The 27177-nt window shown below is 46.1% G+C and overlaps 1 protein-coding gene across 2 annotated transcripts in view; it reads right to left on the minus strand.

Moving 5' to 3' along the window:
• The window catches only part of stk10 (serine/threonine kinase 10), a 63759-nt gene that overhangs the window by 12352 nt on the left and 24230 nt on the right, over nt 1–27177 (minus strand). For both annotated transcript variants that reach the window (XM_063203671.1, XM_063203670.1), the window contains exons 3-9: nt 22754–22802; nt 21876–22025; nt 18719–18791; nt 15574–15768; nt 14089–14170; nt 5835–5969; nt 2061–2918 (exon numbers count right to left, since the gene is read on the minus strand). In XM_063203671.1, the coding sequence (XP_063059741.1) occupies nt 2061–2918; nt 5835–5969; nt 14089–14170; nt 15574–15768; nt 18719–18791; nt 21876–22025; nt 22754–22802 (1542 nt within the window). The remainder of the gene's footprint in view (nt 1–2060; nt 2919–5834; nt 5970–14088; nt 14171–15573; nt 15769–18718; nt 18792–21875; nt 22026–22753; nt 22803–27177) is intronic.

A 27177-nucleotide genomic window follows, 5' to 3' on the forward strand; every position in this document is an offset into this window, starting at 1 on the left:
CACACGCACACAAATATGAACACACACACACACACAAGGATACACACACACACACACACACACACACACACACACCGACACACACAGCTGACTGCAGTGTTCCTGTGGGCACGCTGGTAGAGGCGGAGAGCCTAGGAGAGGTGGTCAGAGACAGAGCTCTCCTCTGTTCCCTGCAACTCTCCAGCCCGCATGCATGCACTCTCCCTGGGCCTCCAAGTGTGTGTGTGTGTGTGTGTGTGTGTGTGTGTGTGTGTGTGTGTGTGTGTGTGTGTGTGTGTGTGTGTGTGTGTGTGTGTGTGTGTGTGTGTGTGTGTGTGTGTGTGTGTGTGTGTGGCTACAGGTCCAGCATGGGCCCACTCTCCACCCGTCGCCAAGCCATTTCCCAAAGCGAGCTCTGGAGTCAACGCTCCCCTTTCATAAGTAGGACCTCCACCCTCCACCCTCCACCCCTCACCCCCACTCCACTCTACTCCACTTCTCTTCCTTCCCCACCCTACCCTACCACCACATTACAGTACAGCGCACACTCACACTTTGCTCAGGTTCCACTACAGTATGCCACCTTCACTTTCACATTCACTTTCCCGGCTTCCAATCCAACCACAACCACCACCACCACCATGAAGTGACCAAGGGAGAAGTCACTAAGGCCTTCACTATTAATCATAATATTTACAAATGCCCCCCCCCCACCCCCATCATTACACCCCAGGGTGTAACTTCAACATTTTGCTACATTTTCCAAATGACCGTAGGCGCTGTCAAATAAAGGTGGAATTCACCAGGGCTAAAAAGGCCAATGGAGAGTCCATATATTACCAGTACTGTATTTGGATTGTTGGGTGGTGCCAATTTCTATTCCACACACACACACACCACACTGCTCACTAGAATCACTTAAGTACTCCATTTCAAGATGCATGATATTATTACATTACACTTAATTGACACTTTTATCCTAAGCAACGTTATTTTTTCATGGTATTGGTTAGTCCCTAGAGCAAAGATCAGGTGGGATTCGAACCTACAACCCTCAGATTGAAAGACCACCGCCCTAACCATTAGCAAAAGGAGGCCTTGGGCCCGGTGCTGTACAGCATGTCTCCCTTGTTGAGTGTGTGCATACAGTCCTCTTGCATGAACAGTATGGCTCTTTATCTCTCCCTCACATGCAATCACACACACGCATGCACCCACACATTTACATGTTCACATAAAAATGCATACCTGTGTGTGTGTGTGTGTGGGTGGGTCGGTGGGTGGGTATGGGAATACAAGGGTAGGTAACTGTACTAAGGTACTTGTTTGTGTGCCACTGTATCGTGTTGCCTGGATCGTGTCTGTATGGTTGATGTGTTTCTCTCATCTTATCCTGTGTGAGTGTGTGTGCAGGGTTGGGCCTAGTTAGAAGAGACACCCTGTTCCAGCATGGTGTGGGGCCAGCTCACTAACTCATGGAACATTGTGTAACATGCTTATGCATCACACACACACACGCACATACACGTACATGCGCGCACACGCACGCACACACACACACACGCACGCACGCACGCACATACACAGACACAGACACACACACACACACACACACACACACACACACACACACACACACACACACACACACACACACACACACACACACACACACACACAGACAGTCAGACAGACAGACAGACAGACAGACAGACAGACACACACACACACACACACACACAGAGACAGACACACACACACACACACACACACACACAGAGACAGACAGACAGACAGACAGACAGACAGACAGACAGACACACACACACACACACTTTGGTGGCTCAATGACACATACCGGTTCAGAGGTTAAGATGTTGTGGCATGTACGGTACATATGCACCCGCCCTGCCTGAGCTGGAGCTCATATCCATGGACACGATTGTGGAGACGTCTCCCAATACAAGCACACAGACACACACAAGCGCACACACAGGCGCGCGCACGGGAACACACACATACACAGACACACACAAACACACAGACATACACACACACATAAGTGGAAGAGAGATGCTCACCCTGCCGGAGCCGGAGCTCATGTCCTTGCTCATGCTCATGGACACGTCTCCAGACAGGTTGAGGCTGAGGTCCACACTGCTGGCGTCCGAGTAGCGCTTGGACAGCCGCCCGTTGGGCTGCATCATCAGGCTCTCCGTGTCCTCGCCACCCATGGACGACGACGGCCTATCAGAGAAGGAGGTTTCCTCCAAAGGTACGCTGATCGGCTTATCGGAGAAGGAGGTTTCCTCAAGCACCTCCTTCACAGCGCTGCCGTTGGCGGTCGGCGGCAGCGGCTCGGAAGCCGGCACCTTCTCCGGGATGGTGATGTCAGGCGGGGATGGCGATTCCGGAGTGCCACCGTCCACGGCCGGGTCGTCGGCCCAGACGTCCCTCTGCACGACCACAACAGGTGCTCGAGGCTTGGGGACGGGCTTTTGCGTCTCCTCCTCCGCCTTGGGTTCTGCTTCGGGTTCGACCTCTGGGGAGTCCAGTTCTGGCGAGTCTACGGGCTTGCCCTCTTCCTCTGACGTGGGCGTGCTCTTGCCGTCTTCGATGCCCGAGTCCGAGCTGCCCGAGGTCTTGCCCGAGATCTCGCTGGCAGGCTTCTCCGGGACCTCCACCTCGTCGCCGGCTGGACCCACCACCACAGGGATCCCCTCGTCACCCGGCAGGCGAGCGTCGGCATTCACGGCCCTCTTGGCCTCGTCATCCTCCTCCTCTTCCTCCCCCTCCCCGGCCTCTGAGGGGGTCTTGTGTGGCGTGTCCACCTGAGGCTGCTCCTGGGTGGGAGTAGGAGTGGGAGTTGCCACGGGTTCCAGCGGGTGGTCGCCCTCCAAACTGGTCTGACTGGTTTGGGACGGGTCCTTGCCTGGCGGCTGAAAGTCAGAGGACACAAAGACAGCACCACTTAAAATACAGATCGGTTTCAACCCACACAACCTTGACAACCCCCTCCCTCCCCCCCAAAAAAACACTTTATACAGCATCGGTTTGCAGTTCACATTCAGAACCCTGAAGGGTACAACACCACCATTCATAGGAAAAGACTCTTACTAAGATACATACACCAAGGATGGTTCTACGCCAAAATGTATTTGTTAATTTGAGACATGGTGCAATAAACTTTTAGTCAAAGAATAAGCTGGAGAGTGTGCTTTCTTTCAATAACATCAAACAAATGCACATCAAACAGCCAATGAAATAGCAACCCCTCCCTTCCACGCTTATAAAGGACTTTGTTGATTGGCTAGGTTTGTTTATACTTCCTTCCAGCCACTGTGTTTGTTTCCTGTTTACAGAGTGTAGACTGTGTACGAGATTAGAGAGATTGGAGGCTGAGATATCCCCATTCATTACCCATTTCCCTCCCTTAGTTGATAAGTTAGCGCTAACTTGATTCCTTCAATATCTCTCCTTGCAGTTTAGTTCAGTAGTGGCAAAACCGCTAATAAAATGGCTTAGATGAGCAAATTGCAGGACCCATTTCATTCCAACGAAGCATACTGTCAAACTAAGATTCCATTTACGCGGTATGTGGAGAGAAAAAAGGACACCATTGTAACAGGAGTATTTTTGAATATCCACTTAAACTCAGGCTTTAAAAATATATATCCATTCTAGGAAGCCAAAACTCCCTTTACATGTAAGCAAATGGATACACTTTATTTCAATGGTTCACTAAACAGTGGATCTACCACATTAGGTACAGTGTAATAACCAGTGTGACAATATTCAATACCATATAATACCAGTTTAACACCATGTACCAATGCTAACCCTAACCGTAGATGTAAGTACAAAATTGGTACATGGCGTTACACCGGTATTACATGGTATTAAATGTAGCTACACTAGTTATTACACTGTACATAATGTGGTAGATCCACTGTAATAGTGAACCATTAAAATAAAGTGTAACCAAATATCCATATATGAGTAAATTGGGCCTAATGTTTGGTAATCCAGGTAAATGCCTAAGTACACTTACATGGACATCACACCCTGACAGCCTACACCTGATACACAGTGTTTAAAAAACGTCATGCGGTGCTTAACGCTACCTTCGTATTGCGTTACATAAGACCAGCCTTGACCTTAAGCAACAATGCAGTCAATCCCGATGGAAAGGTAAACAAGGCTGTTCTTTTCACTCTGTGACAACAGAGGCTAATATGTTTGCTAGTCTGGCCAGCACATCTGAATGATTCCTGTTTACCCACATATTTGTGCGCTGACATGACATGTGTGTGGGTAAACAACAATGAGCTCGCTGATATCTTTGTGTGTGTGTGTGTGTGTGTGTGTGTGTGTGTGTGTATGTATGTGTCAGCTATCGCATCCTTCTTCTCATAACCACCCTCCATAAAACAATTTCCCCTCCCTGAATGGGTTTCCATTGCTTTACAGGTCAGGTTTGTGATAAAGGCAAACAAGGCGTGGTAAGTGGTAGTGGTGGTGGGGACATACACTAGCCAGCAAACAGTCATCAAGTCAACCACTTTCTAATTCTGAAAGAGGAAGACCTTTATGGGGCTTGAGAATAACTTTACACACAGGCGTGTGTGATTTGAGTTGCTACCCTTTCGCAATGACTGGGCATGACGAGACATAACGAGCAAGCCTCACATGGGGAAGGTTGCTTCCTGTAAATTTAAGAGAGCTTCTTATTGCAGAAATGTGTCTGTGCGTTTGTGACTTTGTAATGTGTGAAATGTGTTCTGGTTCAACTGAAACTGACAAAAATGTATTGAAATAATCCAACACGTTCATTTTTTCCCGCTGTTTACTCCAAAAATAGCATAATTATTTAATTGTCTGATGAGATCTATCTGGTAGTATTCCATTCAAAGACTAGTAGTTGTAGGCACTCACTCTGGACTGGACTCCAACATAACTTGGAAAGTGTACAAAACGATTGTCATGAGACTCTCTACCCCTTTCAGGCAGCCTTGGTTCAAGTCAGCCCATTGTGGCTAAGTGCACCTTCTAGGTATTGGTGCTTGTGCCGGTGGCTATTTTCAGAGTCTTTAAATGCCAGGCTGGCCTACGATAACGACATGTGGAGCTCTGCAACAATGTACACGGAAGTGTACACACACAATGGAGAGGGTAAGGGGGTGTGTGTGGGTGTGTGCGTGCCGTGTGTGTGTGTTCACGTGTGGAGAGAGGGGGAGACTGCAGGAGCGTGTTGTAAACATGCCTGCACCTCTCACACATGGACGGGTACATGGACACACACACACAGACAGGCGCACGCACAGTCAGATGCACACACACAATCCCCCCCACGCCCCAGGCAGCCGCTGTATACCTGACCTCAGCAGAGAAACAGGAAATCACAGCTTACCCTCTCTCTCACTCCCTCTGCCCTTTCTCTATCTGTTGCTCTCTTCTTCACTTCCTCCTCCCCTTCCCATATCACCCTTTAGCGGTTCCTTAAAGTTCTCTCTCGCTCTCTCGCTCACTCTGGTTTTTTTGTCCTAAACTCCCCCTCGTACACAGCTGCAGTAGTATTTTGTCTGTCACTGGGGGGAAAAAGAGAACCAACAAACAGTCGTCATCATTTCTTCCTCCTCCGGAAGTCCTACATTGCACAAGAAGTAGGTTCCAAGTGAGGGCCCCCAACTCTCTGTGTCCATTATTTGAATGCGCATCTACACACTCTGAGTGAGTGAGTGAGTGAGTGAGTGAGAGAGAGAGAGAGAGAGATCGCAACACTAGAGCAGAGATGAAAGGGAGAGTACATGGACAGCGCTGGGTGAAAGAGAGGAGAAGAGTTTGCGTTGTCTTACCGTGGGGAGCTCAGCGGGTTCGTCGTCCTCTCCTTCCTCTCTATTGTCCTCGATTTCCTCCATGACTTCGGCCTTCGCCTCGGCCACCAGCTCCCGCAGAGGCCTGTTGCTCTTCACCTCTTTGACAAACGGGTGCTGAAGGGAGGGGTGGGTGGGGGGCACACATGTGGGGAGCACAAAGCAAGAGAGGTCAGAGGGTGTTTTTTAACACAGCACAGGCCAAATAACTTCCATCCCAAAGAAAGGAAAAGAAAATCTCTGATAAACTAGTGCGGGGAGGAAGATGGGAATGGATGAGAGAGAGAGAGAGAGAGAGAGAGAGAGAGAGAGAGAGAGAGAGAGAGAGAGAGAGAGAGAAAGAGAGAAAGAGAGAAAGGAGGAAAGAAAAAAAGAGAGATTAGAGGGCATTCAGCATAGTAAGACAGCCTAAAAAACTCCATTCAAACTAAACAAAAGGGAAAAAAACAAGACAGGAACTCCTCTCAGGAACTGGGTATAAGGCTACCACATGACTAGATCATGGGTGATCTTAGTGTAATCTATGGAAGACCCGGCCAGAACCCTGTCACATTTTTTAATTAAAACATTCTTTGAATTGTGCATCTTATTAAGCACGCAATTCGTCATAGAGGTGTGCTGGCTACTTCTTGACATCAGCCATGCGAAATATGTGAAAAGATTCACAACAGTGTTTTCGCTGTCGAAACCAGAAATTCTGAACCAGAGATTGATGCCTATGGTGTAATCGCAGCACAGACCAGTGGCTCAAGGCAGAAGTGTAAGAGAAATGTTAAGACACATCACAATACATCCACAGTGTTAAAATAGCACAAAAGACACATTCGCAAAGTTATCAGTGCAAAAGACACGATCACCAAAGTTAACGCGGTGTAAGAGCAGAGGAAGTTGACTAAGTGCTAGGACGGAGCGGAGGTTAACCCAGGACATCCCATCACATCACATCACAGGACTGGGCTAAGCATGTGCAGAGCAGGAGGGCAGTGCGAGGGAGAAAACACTGACATCATGAGAGCAAAAGAAGAAGAAGAGCATCACAAAGAAGTAATGGTGTTTGCACAAGGAGGGGAGGGATTACTTAACACAGCACTGTAGAGAAGGACCAGGGACTTATAAGAAGAAACTGGTTCAGGAGTAAACCAGGTTAAGTTAAGAGGTAAATCGCCTAATAGAAGAGCCTGGAGTCCGGGATCTTCTATTGGGTGATTTACCTCTTAACTTAACCTGGTTTACTCCTGAACCAGCTTCTTAGTATAGCACTCTGGACATAGCACCTAACACAGAAACATACAGGCTTTGAAAAGGCACATGGGCTGACGGACCAAACCATCCCTAAAAAGTCAGTAGCAAGTCGTGTTGAACGGCAGTATTGTGAGAAGTAACCTGGTTCTCACACAGACGGTTGTTGTGAGCTCACGAAGTTGGGCGAAAATGCACAAGGGTCTGTGTGAGAACCAGGCTAGGCTACATGTAGTTTTAGGAAGTAGGTTTAAAAAAAAAACAAAAAAAAACAAGTTTGCACAACAGTGGCAATGCCCTGATTAATTTGAAAGGCTGCCTGTAAGAGTGACAAAAAAAACACATGTTTAACACTACATATCCAGTTCAAATGCATTCTGGTGAAAAAAATATAACCAATATCCCAGACAGGTTGTGAAGCACAGTAGCATTTGCATGCAGAGGGTGAAGAGGCAACTTTCCTTTAATGAGACACTTTGGGGAAAAAAGGCATGTGTATACCCCGAATGAGACCCAAAGAAAGGTATTATACTCTCTGCTTCTATGGTGGCCTTCAGCAACAAGTGCAACACGTCTAGCCTAGCGGAACTACCAGGGCGTGGGGTGTGAAAAGGCCAGCATCAGATAAAGGCATGCGCACGCACGTATGCACGCACGCACGCACACAAACACACAGAAGGCTTAAAGGGTGACAAAAAGGCCACGAGGCCTCGAGTGTGCTTAATTGAAGGGTCCAAATGAGGCTGTGAAAAGAGCATCAGAGCGCAAATACACACGACTCATCCATTATTCAGCAGAGCCAGCAGGCAAGCCCATTGTACTATACTGTCCCTGCAGAGACACACAGGTGGACTGGGGAGAGGGGGAGAGAGAGGGAGAGGGGGAGAGAGAGGGAGAGAGGAGAGAGGAGAGAGAGAGAGAGAGAGAGAGAGAGAGAGAGAGAGAGAGAGAGAGAGAGAGAGAGAGAGAGAGAGAGAGAGAGAGAGAGAGAGAAAGAGAGAGAGAGAGACAGACAGACAGACAGACCCAGAGAGAGAGAGAGAGAGAGAGAGAGAGAGAGAGAGAGAAAGAGAGAGAGAAAGAGAGAGAGAGAGAGAGTACAAGATAGTGATAGAAGACAAGAAGTGAAACAATGAAAGAATGAAAGGGAAAGAGGATGTGAGGGGAGAAGGTGAGGGAAAAGGGATAAGAGCCCAGGAAGAAAGTGACACAGCTGCAGACTGGAGAGCGAGAAAGTGAACGTGCAAGAAACATATTGAGAGAGAGGAAAATAAAGGGGGCAGGCAGCGACATAGCACTAGAGATAAGCGAGACGGTGTGGTGCAGAAAAAGCTGCTGTCAAGCACATCTGGAACACTGTCAGCAAGAGAGCTGCTGTGTTGCTCAAACAACTCCAATTAATCAAGTCATCACAGGCAAACTGCCTGCTCGCTCTGCACTCAGTTTCACGGCAACAAGAACTGCAAGCTTCTGAATCAGCTAAGAGAACACCACAGTACAAGAACACTGATCATTTTAATTTGGTAGGTCTCATTTTACATATAGCGTATACATTTGGCAGAATTCTCTTAGGCAGTGGTTCTTAACCTTTTTTTCTTAACGCACCCCCTTACCTGTGCCCAAGACAAGTCACGCACCCCCAACTGAAGCGTCTACACGTGTATTCACACTAAAAACATATTTTAGTGATTAATTACAATGATTCTTGCTTGAGACATAAATCAATACCTTATGCCTTTACATGGGGACCAAAACATGTTTTAATTTGGTTTTGATTTGGCCTAATTATAATGTTCGCTTGCAGAATTTTGGTCACAACCTCAACACAAACAAAATTCCGCGCACCCCCTGAAATCTCTGGCGCACCCCCAGGGGGTGCCCGCACCCCAGGTTAAGAACCACTGCTCTTAGGCACTGAATTTGTTGTTCTGAATTATTCTACTGAATCCAGCACCTTCTAAACAGATGAGCGGTGAGATGGCCATTCACCACTTCACTTAAAATTATTTTATCAAAATAGTTTTTTGCCGCAGACTCTTTTTTAAAGAAGCTGGTTCAAATGCTCTTTGGTTTGAGGCAGAATTTAGACAGGTCAAATGCCACTAAAAGTAAGCTGTGGGTTAGAAAGAAATGTGGGAAAAAACTACTTAATGTTGCTTTACAGCGGGGGTGTCAACCTCATTTCAGGGGCCACATACAGCCAAACTGATCTCAAGTGGGTTGGATCACTAACTCAATTTCGAAATGGCACACATTTCAGCTTCATATCGGAATCATGTTGCTAATCCGCCTTTTTGAGGTGGACGTCATCTGCGTTTTATATCAGGAGCAGAGGCTATAAATGGCGAGCAAAATAGGCAAATTTATTCTCAAGCATTGAAAGGCTGAAATCTCAAAACACCTGCAGCAGCTAAATGGGATTCAGATTTACTTATTTCTTGGACATATTTAGTTTATTTTTCTCCACAAATCTGGGATCGGATTGAACCATCTAGCAGACTGCATCCGGCCCCTGGGCCTTGCGTTTGACACCCCTGCTTTACAGCTTGTTGGTAGCTGGTCACATGCTGTGGACTGTTGGGGGAGCCCTCCAGGTTTAGGTAGAGCGTCCTGTCTCAGGGTGTCTTAGTGTTTGACTGATGAATGAGTCACTGGCTTGGAGACTGGGCCTGAGCTGAGGAATGCATGGCAGCCCATTCTGGCCTGCTGTCAGTGAGTGTGACAGGGGTGCGAAAAACATCTTTGCTTTTCACACCACGCACGCACACACACCCTCCCACCCACCTCACACCAGTGGCGGAACAATTGCACACAGGGCCCAAGGGCAAAACACTGATAGGGCCCCCCATACGGCCTGCCATGGTCACAATAGAGCCCCCAACACCCATACAGGAGGGCCTTGGGCCCAGGGGCAAATGCCCCGCTTGCCCCCCATTGCTCCGCCCCTGCCTCACGCAAGGACCCCCCCCCCCCCCCCCCCACACACACACACACACACACACACACACCCACACACTTTTCTCAACATATTCTCACCAGCTGTGTCATTCTATCGCTTGCTCACATGTTAACCCTCACTTACCTGCTGTGTGCATGCATTCTCTCGCAAGCACCGTTCTTTTCCACTCACATTCACACAAACACAAACACGCACACATACTCATTCTCCCGCTCTCTCTCATGTCCTTACATTTCTCCATTTGTGTCACTGACTAATTCTGACTCACCTTCACCCATTTCAAAATCTCTCTCCCCTCTCCCTCTCATGTAGTTGACTCTACTATTGTCACAGGTAGGGTGGAGGATTTGCTGTATTTTATCGTTTAATTTCTTTTAAATCCCCCTTGATCCTGCTGACCACGAGTGACCTCAAGGAACACAAAGGGTGTGTGCAGCTAGTGCAGTGACTCTCAAAGTGTGGTCCGGGGACCACTAGTGGTCCGCGACAGAGCTCAGGTGGTCCGCGAGGGGATTTCTGCTTTTCCAAGATAAGCTAGCAGTAGGCTATATTTGTAACTTTTTCATGTTTTCAACACAATAATACAGGCTTATAATGTGAATAAAAAGTAAGCGATCTGCATAAAAATTAGCAGTGTCAAATTAGCATCCATCAACTGCCAATTCAGTTGGCAGGTGGTCCCCGATATTTTTTTGGGGGGACAAAGTGGTCCTCGGTCTGAAAAAGTTTGAGAAACATTGAGCTAGTGCTACAGCATTGCAGCCAATGTTTCAGTTTTCAGTTCACAACCCTGTTCAGAAAGCACAAGGGGGATTCCCAACTGCAAAACTTATCGCCATTTAAAATCAAATAAATGTCAAAAACACCCCAAAAAAAACCTTGTGAGCTTGCAGATTGTGAAAATGTCACGTGTATATCGAAAGATGAGTTATGCAGAGAGATCTGCTGCTATGGATCATCTGGCAGGCATCTGTACTGTAGGACAGGGACGTCTACAAGAGGGGGACAAAGGGGTCAGCTGTCCCGGGCCCAGGGAGAGGTGGGGTGGGCAGAATTGAATTCTCATTACACTGTATGTATCGAGTAGCCTGGGAAGTCCCATACTGCCTTTAGTTCTACACAATCGTTTCGATCTGAAAGATCTCACTTGTGATTAGGTCTGGTGGTAACCAGGCAATATATTGAGTGGGGGACTTTCAGATGACTTTGTCCGGGACCCGGCCAAAACTGTAAGAGGCCCTGCTTTAAAAGAGACACATCTGAACACTACAAATGACCTAGCACTCCCTCATGCCTCAATGGGAAACACATGACAATGTGGGTGCATCACATCATAGAGTCAGGGAGAGTTTAGCACAGTAGCTGGACTCAGGGCAAACTCTACATACACCACTACACAGCCAGTAAACATGCACATCACTTACATCCCTTACAGCCACTGAACAGTACATTTTCTTCCCTTCTACAGTATGAGCATGCAGACATAACATGTGACTTGCATGGGACAGCCAACGTGCTAATGTGCGAGGGATTAATGCCTAGACTGCATCAAAGTGCAGTCGTGAGAACATGGTACCAAATAAGTGGTTGATACTGTAACTTGATAGCAGGTTATCCAGACAGCAACCGCTGTATAGCCAAGCTTTCTGTCCTGTTTGTGTATCATGTAATGTCAGTGATCCTGCACCCAACCAAGAGCAAGTGACTATGTGCGTGTTTTTTTTTGTTTTTTTGCAGTTTACTCATTTAGAGTCGACGTGATGACGTTTTTTTTTGCTCAGCACCGGGGATTGTGTCCAAGCTAAGCCACAAGTGTGCGTGTGGACAACACTATACTTGGTACAATATTGTCACTGCGCCACCCTTTTAAACTATATACACAATATTGCACTACACTAACCACACTACACTACAGTAGCCTACAATGGAGCAATCACTGCTTCTGTGGAAGACAGAGTTAAACAGCTCCAACAGATGCATCCACTACCCTGCTGCTCTGAGTATGACCTTAAACAGATGCACTCATCTTCAGAAGCCCAACGCAGGACATAAATCTTGTAATAGTTCTACTAGGTCAGGAGTCATCAACACACACGCTTCAAAGTTATAACTATTGATTAGTAATGTTAAATGTGGATAGCTGATCATAATTGATTTCAAAACACAACTCATGTGATCCTCAGCCCAGCAAATCAGTGCAAAAGGCCATTAGACATGAAAATGTACACTACAAATTAATATTTAGATAATGCACTGCACATGGGCCATAACAGCTTATGATAAGATCTTAAACATATGCACTCACTCATGACTGCACTTTAGATGACCTTTGAACACGTGCTCTTACCACACTGCCTTGCCATTAGCCTGGCCCTGCCAGATTTAAGCAGTCCAGCCCAAAAAAATCATTACTTCCACAGTCCGGTTACCAGACAACTGGCTAATCAGAAAACGGGGGAGGGACAGGGGAGGTGGGTAGGTTGACAGATATGATGAATTCCAGGTTTTTTTTTAAGCTTAAATAAATAAATAAATAAACAAATCCTCAAGGCACCAAATCCCCCACATTGAAACTAAACTTTATTCATATCTATGGCCATAACGTATGGTTGAGCAGCCCAACTGGGCAGCAAACAGCCCAATCTGGACAGCCTAGAGGTGGGGCCACCTTCTACTGAGTTCATCACTGATCGTTTCTCAATTCAGTTGTTTCACACCACCTGTGTGAACGAAATTAGTACAAGGGTGTGGTAGGACCGAAAAATCATTAACACATCCACACACAAATGATGTCAAAATATGAGTAAGATATCAGACCTGCTACATTCTTTACGTGCCACAGAGGTGCTCATTGCATTTAAATGACTACAACAATCACTGTAATATGTCAGGAATAAACAATGACTTGAGTATGTCAGACACAATGACTATGATATGTCAATCACAATGACAACAATATGTCAAACAAACCCAACAAGATGAAGTCTATGAATGATTCACATTCCACTTATCTGGTGTTATTTTGTACAGGGTCAACAAAAGACAACAGTATACGCCTTGATGTCTGATTATGTCATAGAGATGGCTGACCACACCCAAAACAAAGTGCATCATATTCACTGCCTGAAGTAATTCATAGGCGATGACACCACAACTCACACCCAATGTGCCACCATGTGCAGGGAAGGGCTCAGTTGTCCCGGGCCCAGGCAGAGAGGGGGCCCAGAATGGGATCCTTATTACATTGCGTTGATTGGGTTTGGGGCCCTTTCAGATGTCTTTGTCCCGGGCCCAGCCAAAGCTATCAGTGGCCCTGACCAGGTGCGTGAAGAAACATGGAGTCATAGAAGTTGAGGCTACAGTATACACCTTGATGGTGCGATTGATTGGGTCATAGAGACGGCTGATCACACCCAAAACAAGTGCATCATATTCACGGCCTGAAGTCATTCATAGGCGATGACACCACAACTCACACCCACTGCGCCTCCATGTGCGTATAGAAACATGGAGTCACAGAAGTTGAGGCGAGCCTTTATTTCCCTAGCCAAGCTTTCCATCGAATTGTCGTTTTGCCGTCATCCCCCACCCTCTCATTTATATTTAGGTTTTCTGTAAACACCCCCCCCCCCCCCCCCTCTGGATATGTATTTGTTTGTCTGTGTGGGTGTTTGCATGTGTGTGTGTGCTTGCATATGTGCGTGCGTGCGTCATGTTGGTGTACCACTCCTACAACACCCAAACAGGAAACAGTGACTATGATTAAAGCAGGCATCACTTCCCCCCCATAAACATCCACCGTACTGCGCTCTGCAGTAGACTACCAGACCGCTTCGCACGGTATCTCAATCAGCATCGCGCGTGTGCTTCAGAATCAGATCACAAACCAAGATAATATAAGGGCTCTCAATAGGGCTCTTGTGCGTTAAAGTCCGAGAGTTGGAGTTTTTAGGAGGGCTTTAAGTCGGAGACGGTCAGATTTCAAAGGGCCAAAAAGTGCCAAGCTGTGGTCTGGAGTGTTAAAGCCCCCTGGCTTACCTCGAGGAGCTGGGACGCGCTTGGCCGCATCTCAGGGTTCTTATCCAGAGATTTCTTCAGGAAATCCTTAAAGTCCCGCGACCTAAAACACACAAGCGTCGGCACATTAGTTGTGAGAGCGTGGCATGCTGCCTGTGAGACGTCCACTGGTGTATGTGAGTGCGTGTGTGTGTGTCTGTGTAGAACAGTGTGTCAATATAGGCATTTGTGTTTGTATCCAAATATTTGAATGTGTGTGTGTCTGTGTGTGTCTGTGTGTGTCTGTGTGTGTCTGTGTGTGTCTGTGTGTGTCTGTGTGTGTCTGTGTGTGTCTGTGTGTGTCTGTGTGTGTCTGTGTGTGTCTATACAGTAAGTTGGGTGGGAGGCGGAGGTCAAATACATAACACACATTTATTTAAACCAGATTCAGGAATTGCAAAGTGGACTCATGGCTTTTGCTTTTTAACGCAGGCATATATCCTTCACGCCAATACACCCTTAACACAAATAATATCCTCAGCTCCTCCACTCCTCCGCTCTTGCTTTTCATCTGGTGTCTGCTTTCAGCACCCGGCCGAAGGGCCTTGCCTCAGCACGCACTGACAGGGCGGAATGCGCAAAGCAATAAAATTGATTAGGCAAGCCGTAAGCGTTGTTGCTCTTCAAGGAGTCAAGGAGTGTGTAGAAACCTGTGGGTTTTAATTTTCTCCTTTTCTTTTAAAAAGCCCCCTTGAGATAACAGAAGGGTGGAGGACGAAGAGGAGGAGAAGGAGGAGGAGGAGGGCAGGGGAGGGGGTAGGAAGAGGAGAAGGAGGAAGAGGAAGATGACAGGGAGAAAGAGGAGAAGGAGGAAGAGGAGGAGGAGGAGGAGGGGTCAGGGGGCAGGGGAAGGGGACGAGGAGGAGGAAGAGGAGGAGGAGGAGGGGGCAGGGGAAGGGGAGGAAGAGGAGAAGGAGGAAGAGGAGAGGAATATGACTAAAAACTAACAGCAGCAAAGGGGATAGGGGTGTTGTCCTAGCACCTGTCAGCTGGGCACAAATCAGTACTCAATATTGAGCAATTACAGCCACAGAACAAATGTACTATAAGCTGACATGTAATGGCTTTTCCTGAATTGAATTCTTACATGTCACACTACACTACACAACACCTCTCCCACACACAGACAGAGTTGCACAGACACAGTAGACAGACACACCCAAACACATACTTGTAATGCAGACGTGAGTACAAGACCAGATATAAATGCAATTGCTCAATAAGAATTAAAAAGAAAGAAAGAAAGAAAGAAAGAAAGAAAGAAAGAAAGAAAGAAAGAAAGAAAGAAAGAAAGAAAGAAAGAAAGAAAGAAAGAAAGAAAGAAAGAAAGACAAGACACACAGTCAGACACACACGCACACACACACACACACACACACAGTCAGACACACACACACACAGTCAGACACACAGTCACACACACACAGACACACAGTCACACAGTCACACACACACACAGTCTCTCACCACTTGCTGGGTTGTTCGAGGCTGGGCGGCTCGGACTTGGCGATCTTGAGCAGCACCCTCATGGGGTTGAGCTCGTGGTGCGGCGGCTCGATCTGCGCCAGCTCGATCAGCGTGATGCCCAGAGACCAGATGTCCGCCTTGTAGTCGTACGGGGCGTCCTTCATCGTCTCGCACATCACCACCTCCGGAGCCATCCTGTATGGTGTGTAGACACACGCACATGCACAGACACAGACAGACAGACAGACAGAGATAGACAGACATTAATTTAATCATCATGTCATGCAGATGTCAGCCTTGTAGTCGCATGAGGTGTCCATCGTCTTGCACATCACCACCTCTGGAGCTATCCTGCGTGGACGCACGCACATGCACATGCACGTGCGCATACACACGCACAAGTTAAGATGTACTCACGCACACACATGCACACACTTATTCATTTCATTCACTCATGTTAATTAATTTCCTCCTTACACAAGGGAAATAAGCTTGGAACAGAGACAAGTAATTCCATGACTGAGTTACTGCATGTCTACAAAGTTATTAAGAATCACTGTCAAGGATGTTGAGCAATGGACAGGGAAGTTGTCAGCATGTCAGGGGAAGTTGTTGCGCACTCACAGCATTAATATGACTGCAGTTATAGGCCTACTTGACAATAATTCCTAAACAGGCGCGCACACACATGTACTCACATACATGTACATGCCCATACGCGCAAACGTGTGGCACGCGCACACACACGCACAGTCATTCATTCATTTATTCATTACACAGAGGAGGTTTAGAAACGGAGACAGGCAAGAATCACCACCTAAAAAAGAGGATATTGAGTAATAGATTGGCACGTCTATGACTGTATATCGTACACACTACACTACGACTGTACGTGCCAACAGCAATGTCTGGCCAAAACATAAATTAGTAACAGAGAGGCAAATCAAAGCTAGAGACCATTCAAAGGCACTAAATACTGACCCACTGACTATCGAAACTCAGACATGCAAGCATGAGGTATTCAAGGTATTTATGGATAGGGAGATAAAAGTTACAGCGGTGTTAATTTGATTTCTAGCCTAGATGTACTGATAAGAATACCTTTCCAAAGGTCGTACACCTTTCAAACATACCATAAAAAAATAAACGTATTAACTAAAACACACAATATAGACTTATTTACTTGCTTATTTTAAAAAATATATGAATAGTAATGACAGTCCTTAACAATCACGTTAATTGCGTATCTTCTGGGCAAACCGACACAAAATGAATTCTTGTTGAAGCAAAAATGCAACCCTGAGCTCATTAACAATCAAACAGACAGGTGGTTTTGTAAGATTGATTACCTACTTAGTGTTTTATGCCATGTTTAACTTTCATTACCACTAAATGGCTCCATTAAGTCGCAAAAAACATCAACAGCCACCTTGACAACTTGAACAGTGTCGTATCAGATAACATGTACTGATTCTCGGTACTTGAGGGCCCATTTACAGCTTTGGGTGGCACCTTACTCAACCTGTACCATCACCACCCAGACATTCATGAACAAGTGGCCCCTCGTTGACAAACCCAGTAACTGGTGGAGCACATTCACAATGGCTGACCCTCCCTCCACCCCTCAGCAGTCTCCACAGTCCCTCCCTCGAACCAGTGGCGTAACTTTGGGTTAAACATTGGGTGGGGTGGGGTGGGGGAGTGAAATATGCATCCTATTTTATCCGCTCGCTAATGATTACTGGTGGCAGGGGTAAGCTCTGTTGCTGTTCGAAATGCGCGTCCCTCTCTCGTTCGCTGATTAGCCGGTTGTCCCAGAACTCCCAGCCCAGACCACGTAAAATGAAAGATTTTTTTTTTTGTACTGAAGCACTTAGGCCTGGAAAAGCCAGGGGTGCGTTTCTCGAAACCTTAGCTGCTAGTTTGAAACTTGGGTAGTTGCCCATGGGAAATTGCATCACAAACAACAAAGTAGCTAACATGGTTAGCAACTATGGTTTGGAGAAATGCACCACAGGCTTGTCGTAAACCCCCCTATCCCCCTCTGGTAGTTAGAACCCTGCCTCACCCCCTCCGTGGCCATCTCTCTCTCCCTCCTGCTTGGATGTCTGATTGGCTCCCTGCCTCCTACCTCACACCCTCCCCTCGTGCCTCGCTCGCCCAGCCTGTCTGCTGCCTGGCTCGTGGAGGGTGGTGATGGAGAACATTCCAGCTGACTGGGCTGGTCAATCATTGACCCGTGTCGACCAGGGCCTGCCGTCCTGGAGCAGGACCAGAGCACAAGGTCCAACCAGCTCCACACGGGACAGGACAGGACGTCTGGCTGCTGGTTTATTATGTGGCCCCACAACCCCTTACACACGCACGCACGCACGCACGCACGCAGTCTTTTACCCAGTTGATCTGAGGCACACGAGGGGAGTGTGTGGATTTTATGGAGGGGCTGGGTGTGAACAGGCGGTCACAACACAGGCCCACACAGGATTAGCAAGTGCTATTACTCCTCAGGGGGCACTGTGTGTCTGGGTACCTGTGCGTGTGTGTGCGTGCCCGTGCACATGCATGTGTGTGTGTGCATGTGATTGCATGCATCCGTGTGTGTATCTGCATGTGTCTTTGTCTGCTAGCATGTGTCAGAATGTGTGCGTGTGTGTGAGTGCGTGTGCGTGTGTGCGTAAACATGGGAATGTTTGCGCGCGTCTGTGCCCGGGTGAGAAGTGGAAGTTTACTGGGCTATTTATGGGATTTTCCTTCTTTTTATGGCCTTGTAAGCCCATTGTGCGGGTCCTTCCATGTCTGCTTGGCTGTCCCTCTCTGCTTCTCTTGTACGTATGCATGCAGTGGTATCAACTGTAGGTGTGGGCAAATAGCCAGTTAAAGACATAACAGGTAGTGTTAAGAGTCTTCCCCACCTTTGCTAAGATGCTCCTTTCTTCCTAGCCTTTGAATTTGGTTCGTACAGAGCTGATAGTCATGATAGGTTTTCTTTCCGTTACACATCACTGATCTCAACTACGCAGTTTTTGTGCGTATGTTTAAAACTTGCGTCGATGTGTGTGGCATTCTGCATGTGCTCGTGGTTGAGTCAGCAGGTTGTGACATTATGTTCCTGTCATATTGTCATGGCGATGGCAGTGTGACTCACCAATAGGGGGTTCCGATGAAGGAGTCCCTCCTCTGCAGAGTCTTGGTGTTCTTCGCCGAGACACCAAAGTCCGCTGCAAGCACAAGAACAAGCACAAACACAATACATAAACAAACAAGAAACACAAACCATTAATACTGCATGAAGAGGAATGCATTGCCCATGTATCAATGTAAAAAATCCTAAGGGCAAAGGTGTGAAGACCAGCAAGCCCTTCAAGAGCTCCAATAACAATCAAAAAAACAGAGTGACAGGTGGCAAAAGAAATGAAGAATTTATTCGCAAATCGGTGTATCCACCATTTTTGACTTTTGAATTTTATTACTGAAAATGATGGCTCAGAGGTCCTATCACCAATGTGTGAATTCTTGCACAATGCATCTTCCAATGCAATGCAATGGAATGGCCAATACAAAAATGTCAACTTCCCAACATTCTACAAAATGGAGATACACCGTTTTGCAAATAAACTCTTCGGATACAACAATATAACACAAGGATATAAGGGCACTGATTTCCACATATATAGAGTAACTGGGTAACACGTGGAGTAAAAACGTGGACATGGAGTAAAAAAAAAAATTGATTTGTCAACCTATTGCTGTGAATAGGAAAGTTCTAGAATGCATTTGTACGTAGAATGCCTGTCTGATGGGAGGGCAAGAGTGGAATGCCTCAATGCAACGGGCAATAAAACATTAACTTGTGGCTTCTTTACATCCAAGAGGAGGGAGTGGAACAAGGTTAGCTCGAAAACTGTGCCTATTTAAGGAAATAATATGCGGAAAACCCTTCCAATTGAAGAGCAAAGTGGACAAAAGCCCAGAGAATGTCTAAAGCGATTCTGCAGCCCATGCAGCCACTTCCACTGCAGTGTTTGAAAAATTCACATTGAACCACAAAACATGCACTTCTGCCTCATCCTTATTTGGTCTAACTTGCAAAGAAATCAAGCCGTAGAGACTGGTTAAACTGCAGGATATGACCCCAGGTCTCGTGTGTGTGTGTGTGTGTGTGTGTGTGTGTGTGTGTGTGTGTGTGTGTGTGTGTGTGTGTGTGTGTGTGTGTGTGTGTGTGTGTGTGTGTGTGTGTGTGTGTGTGTGTGTGTGTGTGTGTGTGTGTGTCTAAGTAAAAGTATTTGAGGCATTCAGAGGGATCATAAAAACTGTGATACTCATTCCTCATCCTGTCTGCCTGCCTAGCACTGCACACTTTTCTTGTGTGCATTTGTGTGTGTGTGTGTGTGTGTGTGTGTGTGTGTGTGTGTGGTGTGTCCCTGGCGGTGTATATCTTTGTGTGTGCGCGCACGTGCGTACATCTGTGTTGCGTTTGTCTACTTGTGTGTGTGTGTCCTTCCCTGCAGAGTTTAAACAGTTTCGCACAAATTACCACTCCCCCACCATCACAACACCAAGCGTCTCACTGTGCCCCAAGCTCCTATATCCCATTTGGCTTGGCATTTCAAAAAGCCATTACTGAGGGGCGAAGAGCGTCCCAACTGCGGAAGGCAGGTCTCCCCTAAACACAACCCTATCCCCAGTCTCCCTGCCCTCATGCCCAGTCCCACGACCCAGTCGCACTGCTGCAGACTCTGCTTCTCCGTCTCTCTCTTCTATATCTCTGCCTGTCCTTCTCCCCGTTTCCTCAGTCTCTCTCAGTCTCTCCCTCTCTCTCTGTGTATCCTGTCTCTTTCTCTTTCAGTATCCTGTCTCTCTCTTTCTTTGTGTCTCTCTCACTCTCTCATTGTGCGCCTCTCTCTCTCTCTTTCTCTCTCATTGTGTCTCACTCTCTGTGTGACATCAATGATATAGAGAGAGAGACAAACGCAGACAGCAGAGTTCATGGCTGTGCATGAAGAGGCTGTGCATGGCATTTCAAAACAAACAGGGCCCATGACACACACTCACTCCTCCACACGCGGCTCATATGATCAGCGCAACATGCCAGAGGCCTCACCCCGCTTAGGACTCTTGTCTTTCAAGACACAGAGAAGTACAAGCTGACACACACACACACACACACACACACACACACACACACACACACACACACACACACACACACACACACACACACACACACACGGAGGGGTAGAGAGAGACAGACAGAAAGAGAGAGAGAGACAGACAGACAGACAGAAAGAGAGAGAGAGAGAGAGAGAGAGAGAGAGAGAGAGAGAGAGAGAGAGAGAGAGAGAGAGAGAGAGAGAGAGAGAGAGAGAGAGAGAGAGAGAGAGCAAGAGAGACAGAGAGAGAGAGAGAGAGAGAGAGCAAGAGAGAGAGAGAAAGCGAGAGAGAGAGAAAACGAGAGAGACAGCGAGAGAGAGTGAGAGACAGCGAGAGAGAGAAAGAAAGCGAGAAAGGAATAAACAAGCAAGGCAGAAAGGAAGAGGAAGGAAAATAAATGTTGAGATGTAAACGGACACGAGTTGAGAAACAAGAGTTGACTAGGTGTGTGTGTGTGTGTGTGTCCACATCTTACTTTCACCATGATTTCCCAGGTGACAAAAGGTGTCAGCACCCAATGAACAGCATGCGCTCACACACACACACGGATGCACACGGACCTCTCCACAGGGATTAGAACAAAACGGCACTCAAAAAGCTGACAAGGAGTCTTGCCATTTAATAAACTCTAAGCTCCTGACGCTCAACTGACTTTATAAAAATTAAATTAATTAATTAAATTCTACACCAGAGGGAAAGCAAGATTAGGTTTAGCAGCCAGGTCTAACAACATTTACCAATGAAGTCGGTATTACTAACATCATGATGGAAAAATCATGACTCGCGGCTTAAACTAGAAACATTTAGCTGGATAGCAACAGCTAATATCAGTTTGAAGTGCTGACAAACACAAATGTTTTTGGAATTGTATACAAATACATGGTCATGACAGTCAAATGAGCAGAAAAAAAGATATACGCTCTTCATCAGCATTTACAGGGATTGGAGGTCATAATCTTGCAATTGCTGTGTCAGTTGTAAGCATCTGGACATATTTACGCACGTGCAAGCACAGACAGACAGACAGACAGACAGACAGACAGACAGACAGACAGACAGACAGACAGACAGACAGACAGACAGACAGACAGACAGACAGACAGACAGACAGACAGACAGACAGACAGACAGACAGACAGACACACACACACCTAGCCTGATGTCTCCGTCAAGGGTGAGGAGTACGTTGCCGGCCTTCAGGTCCCGGTGGATGATCTTCTTGCTGTGCAGGTAGACCAGGCCCTCCAGCATCTGCCTGCAGATCACCTTGATCTGGGGCTCCAGGAGACCACGGTCCAGCTCTGGTAAGAGGAAACAAAAACGCACGCACATACACGCAGAAAGACAGACACAAAAACACAGACACAGAAACACACAGGGCATTCACACACAAAACATCAAGTCAATTTCTTGATATACCAACAGATGATCGTCAGTGAACAGCTATTATCTTCTACTATCAGCTAAGATCACGTACAACCATGATACCAATAGTGTTATAGCTAGACGGAACAGAATAGCTTCTGACAGAAAAAAATCAGAGTACAGGTTCAGTTTCCTGACTGCAATAGGAGTTGTAGACTAGTTTTTTTAAAAGATTGCAAAACTGAACTTTTCACACCAGATTAGCTCATATGAGCTTGTACTGTACGTCAATCAAACTGCCTCAGTCTTAAACAGAGCACTCCTGAGAATCAGTGCAGAAGGTCTCTATGGCTGAGTGCAGACACGTCTCGCATACCACGGCGCGCCTCTTGGTCTGGCCTATGAGGGGCCTTTTTTGAGCATAGCATCCTGTGGTCTGACGTGGTTTATCCCACACCGCTGTCTAACAAGTCAGGGACCTTATCATCATCATGATCAGCAACAGCATCATCAAAAAGATAGCTCACGGCTTCCCATCATTCAAGCCCTGAAAATATGACATTATCTAAAACGAGACAACACTATGCCTCAAATATCACCACCCACCCAAAACCCAGCACGTCCCGACGACAAGGACGGAGGAAAAAACAAAACTGTAGCTTACCCAACATGGTGGCGTCAACAGCTCCCCCAGCACAAAACTCGATCATGATCTGTGCGGGAGAGAAAGAGAGAGTATGAACATTACATTACAAGTCTACGTTGTCAAATAATATAATCACAAATGAGAACACTTGAAATACGATACAGTATTATTATGTCCCATGCTAGAGGGGCTGAGGTTTGTGTTGCTTAGTTAGGAGGAAGGGCTTGGTTGATAAGAGAGCTAAAAAAAAGCACGGCTCAATTTAAGCCCGACATCAAAACATTTCATGCCTTCTAAAAGAAAAAAAAACCTCTTTGACTCAAGCAAAGCCAAAAGATGTGAACTCATGGTGGACGCCATACAGTGTCTGATGTGTGCTTTCCTTGCCAACTTCAATTGCTAGTGTGACACTTGGCTGTAATTAGAGCCTAGAGTGGGGAACTCAAAGCTGTGTAAATCACTGCACCGAGTAGAGGGGGATTTCTAGAAGTCTGGGGAAAGTACTTTGGAGAAGCAAGAGACCCAGAAAAGAGACACACACCAAGCAAAATATGAGGATTTAAGTGATTTGAGGGTTTCGCCCTGTGCTCTCACTTTCTCCCAATTCCAGGGCGTATTGAAAACAACAAACCAAAAAAGCAAACGCACTCTCGCACGTGTACGCGTACGCACACACACACACACACACACAATTTAGTACTTTTATTTGGATTGTCACACAGGGAAGGATTACAGATCCAAACATCGGAAAAATCCTGTAGACTGTCAAGTTTGATGATGTAAAAGTAATAAGCCCAGTACACACACACGTACACATGCGCGCGCACACACACACACACAAACCCTGATTATAACTCCTGATGTTGGGAAAAGTATGATCGTCGCATAGCTCTCACTAGATGGGAGGACTGTACTTTAAACTCTCTGTGTGGAAAACTATGTTGTGTTGTAATATCCCAACAGAGGTGCAGTCATTTCCACTATTGTGTCAGAGCTGAGTATCGCAGAAAGGGGGGAGGTGTTGTCAAGACAGGCAGGTAATAACTGAGGCGCACACAAGCAGATACCACAGTAATGCTCCCAAACAATACAACCAAATGACATAACAAAAGACATAAGCAGGTGTGTTGTGTCATGAGTATGACAGCATAAGGAGGTATCCATCATGTGATGAACAACAGCGATTTAGAACAATAGCTGCCTGATCTAGGTCAGGTATGACCGTCTGATAGGGACATGTCCCAACATGATCAATAGGGCAGAGCAGAGGATTTGGCATCATCAGCAGAAATGATGGAAGTACGACAAAGTTGAAACCATGTTATATCATACCACTAGTGTTGTAATTACATTTGTAAAAGTACTTCTACTTCGACTTTATACTGCTAGGTACTCCATAGGGATGGGTCAGCATTATCAGTATGGAGGTGTGTCAGTATCAGCAATCAGTACTTAGTTACCATGGAGATGTGTATGATTAGTTGAGTAGCATTATGGGCGTGTGTGTGAACAGTGGGCATTTCTCAAAGTTCTATCCTTGCTAGGACGAGTAACGCCCATTTTTCACGGATTTCACCAAGAAGTATCCAATCACTAGTTCTACGTGTAATTAATAATTGGATACAGCGGGCGCAAATGGGCTTTACTTGTCCTAGCAAGGCCCGGACACTTCACTTTGAGTAGCCAGTGACTGTTATGACACATGGGAGGGTGTCATTTTCACGTGTGCTCCACTGAGTCACTTTCCTGTGTAAAGGAGAAGGGGTTCTTCAGTGTCACTTGCAGACTTGCAATAACAAGAGGCCTGTCTGACAGGAAAAGGGGACACGTGCATGTGTGCACACACACACGAGCACGCACGCACGCACCTCAGTACCTTGTGGCATTGTTTCTGTCCAACAGATTGGATTCTTTGCCACTTGACTGCAATCGACTATTGACTTGAACAGCAACCAGCCTAACTATGCATACTGCATGGCACACATTCAAAGCATGCAAAAGTACCGTGGGACTGACACATACTCAATCTCCACCTCAATGAGGAACTCCAGACATCAAAATTAAATAAGCTAAAATATGATTAAGAAAATGCAAATGCGCATGAATATCTCCCTTTAGGTCCAAGTTCATATGAAGACCGTTGAATCACAAATGCGCAGGCCACACAAACACACACACAACGGACAAACACACATGCACGCACACACACCCTCACAGAGAGATTGGGTGGCTCTATGGGGGTCTGGGAGTAGCGTCTTGCATAAACAACTGAGAGATGACTTCCTCTTTGCCAGGGCCTTACCCTGCTGCAAAGAATGTCAGTTCTCATTTCCTCAATCTTCACTGTCATATTCATGACATGCTTGCAAGAGATGAGCCACCCTTCCAACAAAAACACAACTCTCAGGGTCAACATTTTTATTGATTCTGAGAGACAGTACCCCACACTGTGACTTTACCTATGTAAAGAGTACATTTAAAGAAAATGAAATGAATTTAAAAATACTTTTAAAAGCAGCCTGTTCGTGAAACACTTTATTTTATAATGGACATTAAAGTAAGTCTACTTATGAGTCTTAAAATGAAGCAGCATGGGTTTAGCAGAAACCCATATGTCTGCATTTCACATTCAAGTCAGTGTGTCCGACTCTATCTTTTTTCAGTTCATCTTACTCATTAACCGGATAAATGTTAAACTGAACATTATGTCCATGTGTCATTGGAATTAGAGGTCTGTTGAAGCTCAGTCATTGAGCTTAGTGTGGCCGACATACAAGGACTTGTGGGCACATAAAACACTTTTTTAATACTGCCCTCACATCCATGCTTCATGTGTGCACTCACCTCATGTGCTCTATTCTAAGTATTATTTATCTTTTATACAGCAAAATGATTAAACATGATGTGAATATACTAGTATGGCTCTGTTAAAGGGGTATGCCACTATTTTGGGGCTTATTACAGTTAAAATCGTTGGCTGGGGTTTATAAAGGTGGTAAAGTGTCTTATTTTTCATGTTAGGCGTCGTCTTGCTTTAAGACAAGTTAAAAGAGGGAATATGTCGCTAAGCTAGTGAAAGTCAATGGATCCATGTAGCAAACGCTTAACATGAAAAATAAGACACTTTACCACCTTTATAAACCCTGCCCAACGATTTTAACTGTAATAAGCCCCAAAATAGTGGCATACCCCTTTAATATTGAAATCTAGTTAATAACACAATGAAGCCTCTGAGTACGAACCTGAAACCGAGACGAGTACATGAATGTGACGCAAGCCCAAAACATACACAAACACATACACGTGTGCTGAATAAGTATGTGTTTGTGTATGGGCCTGGCAGCCCCAGTCCATGTCTAGAGTGCGCCCCATTCGTCAAGGACACTCGTGTTTGCAGCATACCTGTGCAGTGATGTCACAATTATATAATGCCATGGCGATAGAGCAAACACAGAACCCCCACCCCCCACCCTGCCTCGGTTGGGGTTGTCATAACACCCAGGACAGTCACTCTGCGGTCTATTCAACAGGCTGTCTGCGCATCATCACGCCTGTGGCCTGTCACAGTTGCAACTTGCCAGCGGGCATGCTGAGAGTGTAAGGCCTTGGCTAAATGCACCTCTCCAGTGCGCTGTAGAGAACACATTCTGCCTCTTTTGCTCTTTGTCTCTCTCTTGCTTGGTGTCGTTCAGTCTGTGTCTCTCTGTGTGTCTGTCCCTCTCTCCATGTCTCGCTTTCTGTGTCTCGCTCTCTCTCTCTCCATCATTAGTCTAGTCACCAGAGGGGGGTCACGCGCACCCCCTGTACTTGTTGTCGAAACCTATTTTTTTAGACTCCTCCATATGTCTAATTTACAATAAGAGATGTTAGCATTGCAGCAAATTGTCCCATGGGTGTTTTTCAGGGCTCATCTTGGAAACTGTGCAATAGCGATTTATACAATTCTGACATTTGACTATTCACATAACTTTTGAACCAGACATGGTACAAAGACAAATGAGATCACTTTTCCATATAATTCTAGCATGGGGAATTGATTGGAAGGGTCAATAGGTTCATAAAAACATGTTTAGACTACTTTCTAGGAGAAAAATGACTAAAATGTATCAAATATTCTAGAAATTCTGACAGGAACTAGTGTGTAGATTTTCAAAAATGGTGTAAAGATGACATTTATTGCAAGCATTTATGACTAGAAACATTCTTTAACTTGAGGTGACTACCATACATGCTGTCATTAACATTAAAACATCCCTGCCACCTTTTAAGGCTATGCTTAGTCATGGTTGATGCGAAAAGCATAATATTAGCAATCAGATGCATTGATTACTTGACCCTTCCAAAGCATTCAAAAACAGATTTTTCAGTGGTTTACAATAGTATCAGAAGTACTTGGACAGAAACAGACTTCATGATGAAGGTATAAGGGCCTGGTATCCACA

This window comes from Engraulis encrasicolus, chromosome 7 (assembly GCF_034702125.1).
Source record: "Engraulis encrasicolus isolate BLACKSEA-1 chromosome 7, IST_EnEncr_1.0, whole genome shotgun sequence".
NCBI classification, from domain to species: Eukaryota; Metazoa; Chordata; class Actinopteri; order Clupeiformes; family Engraulidae; genus Engraulis; species Engraulis encrasicolus.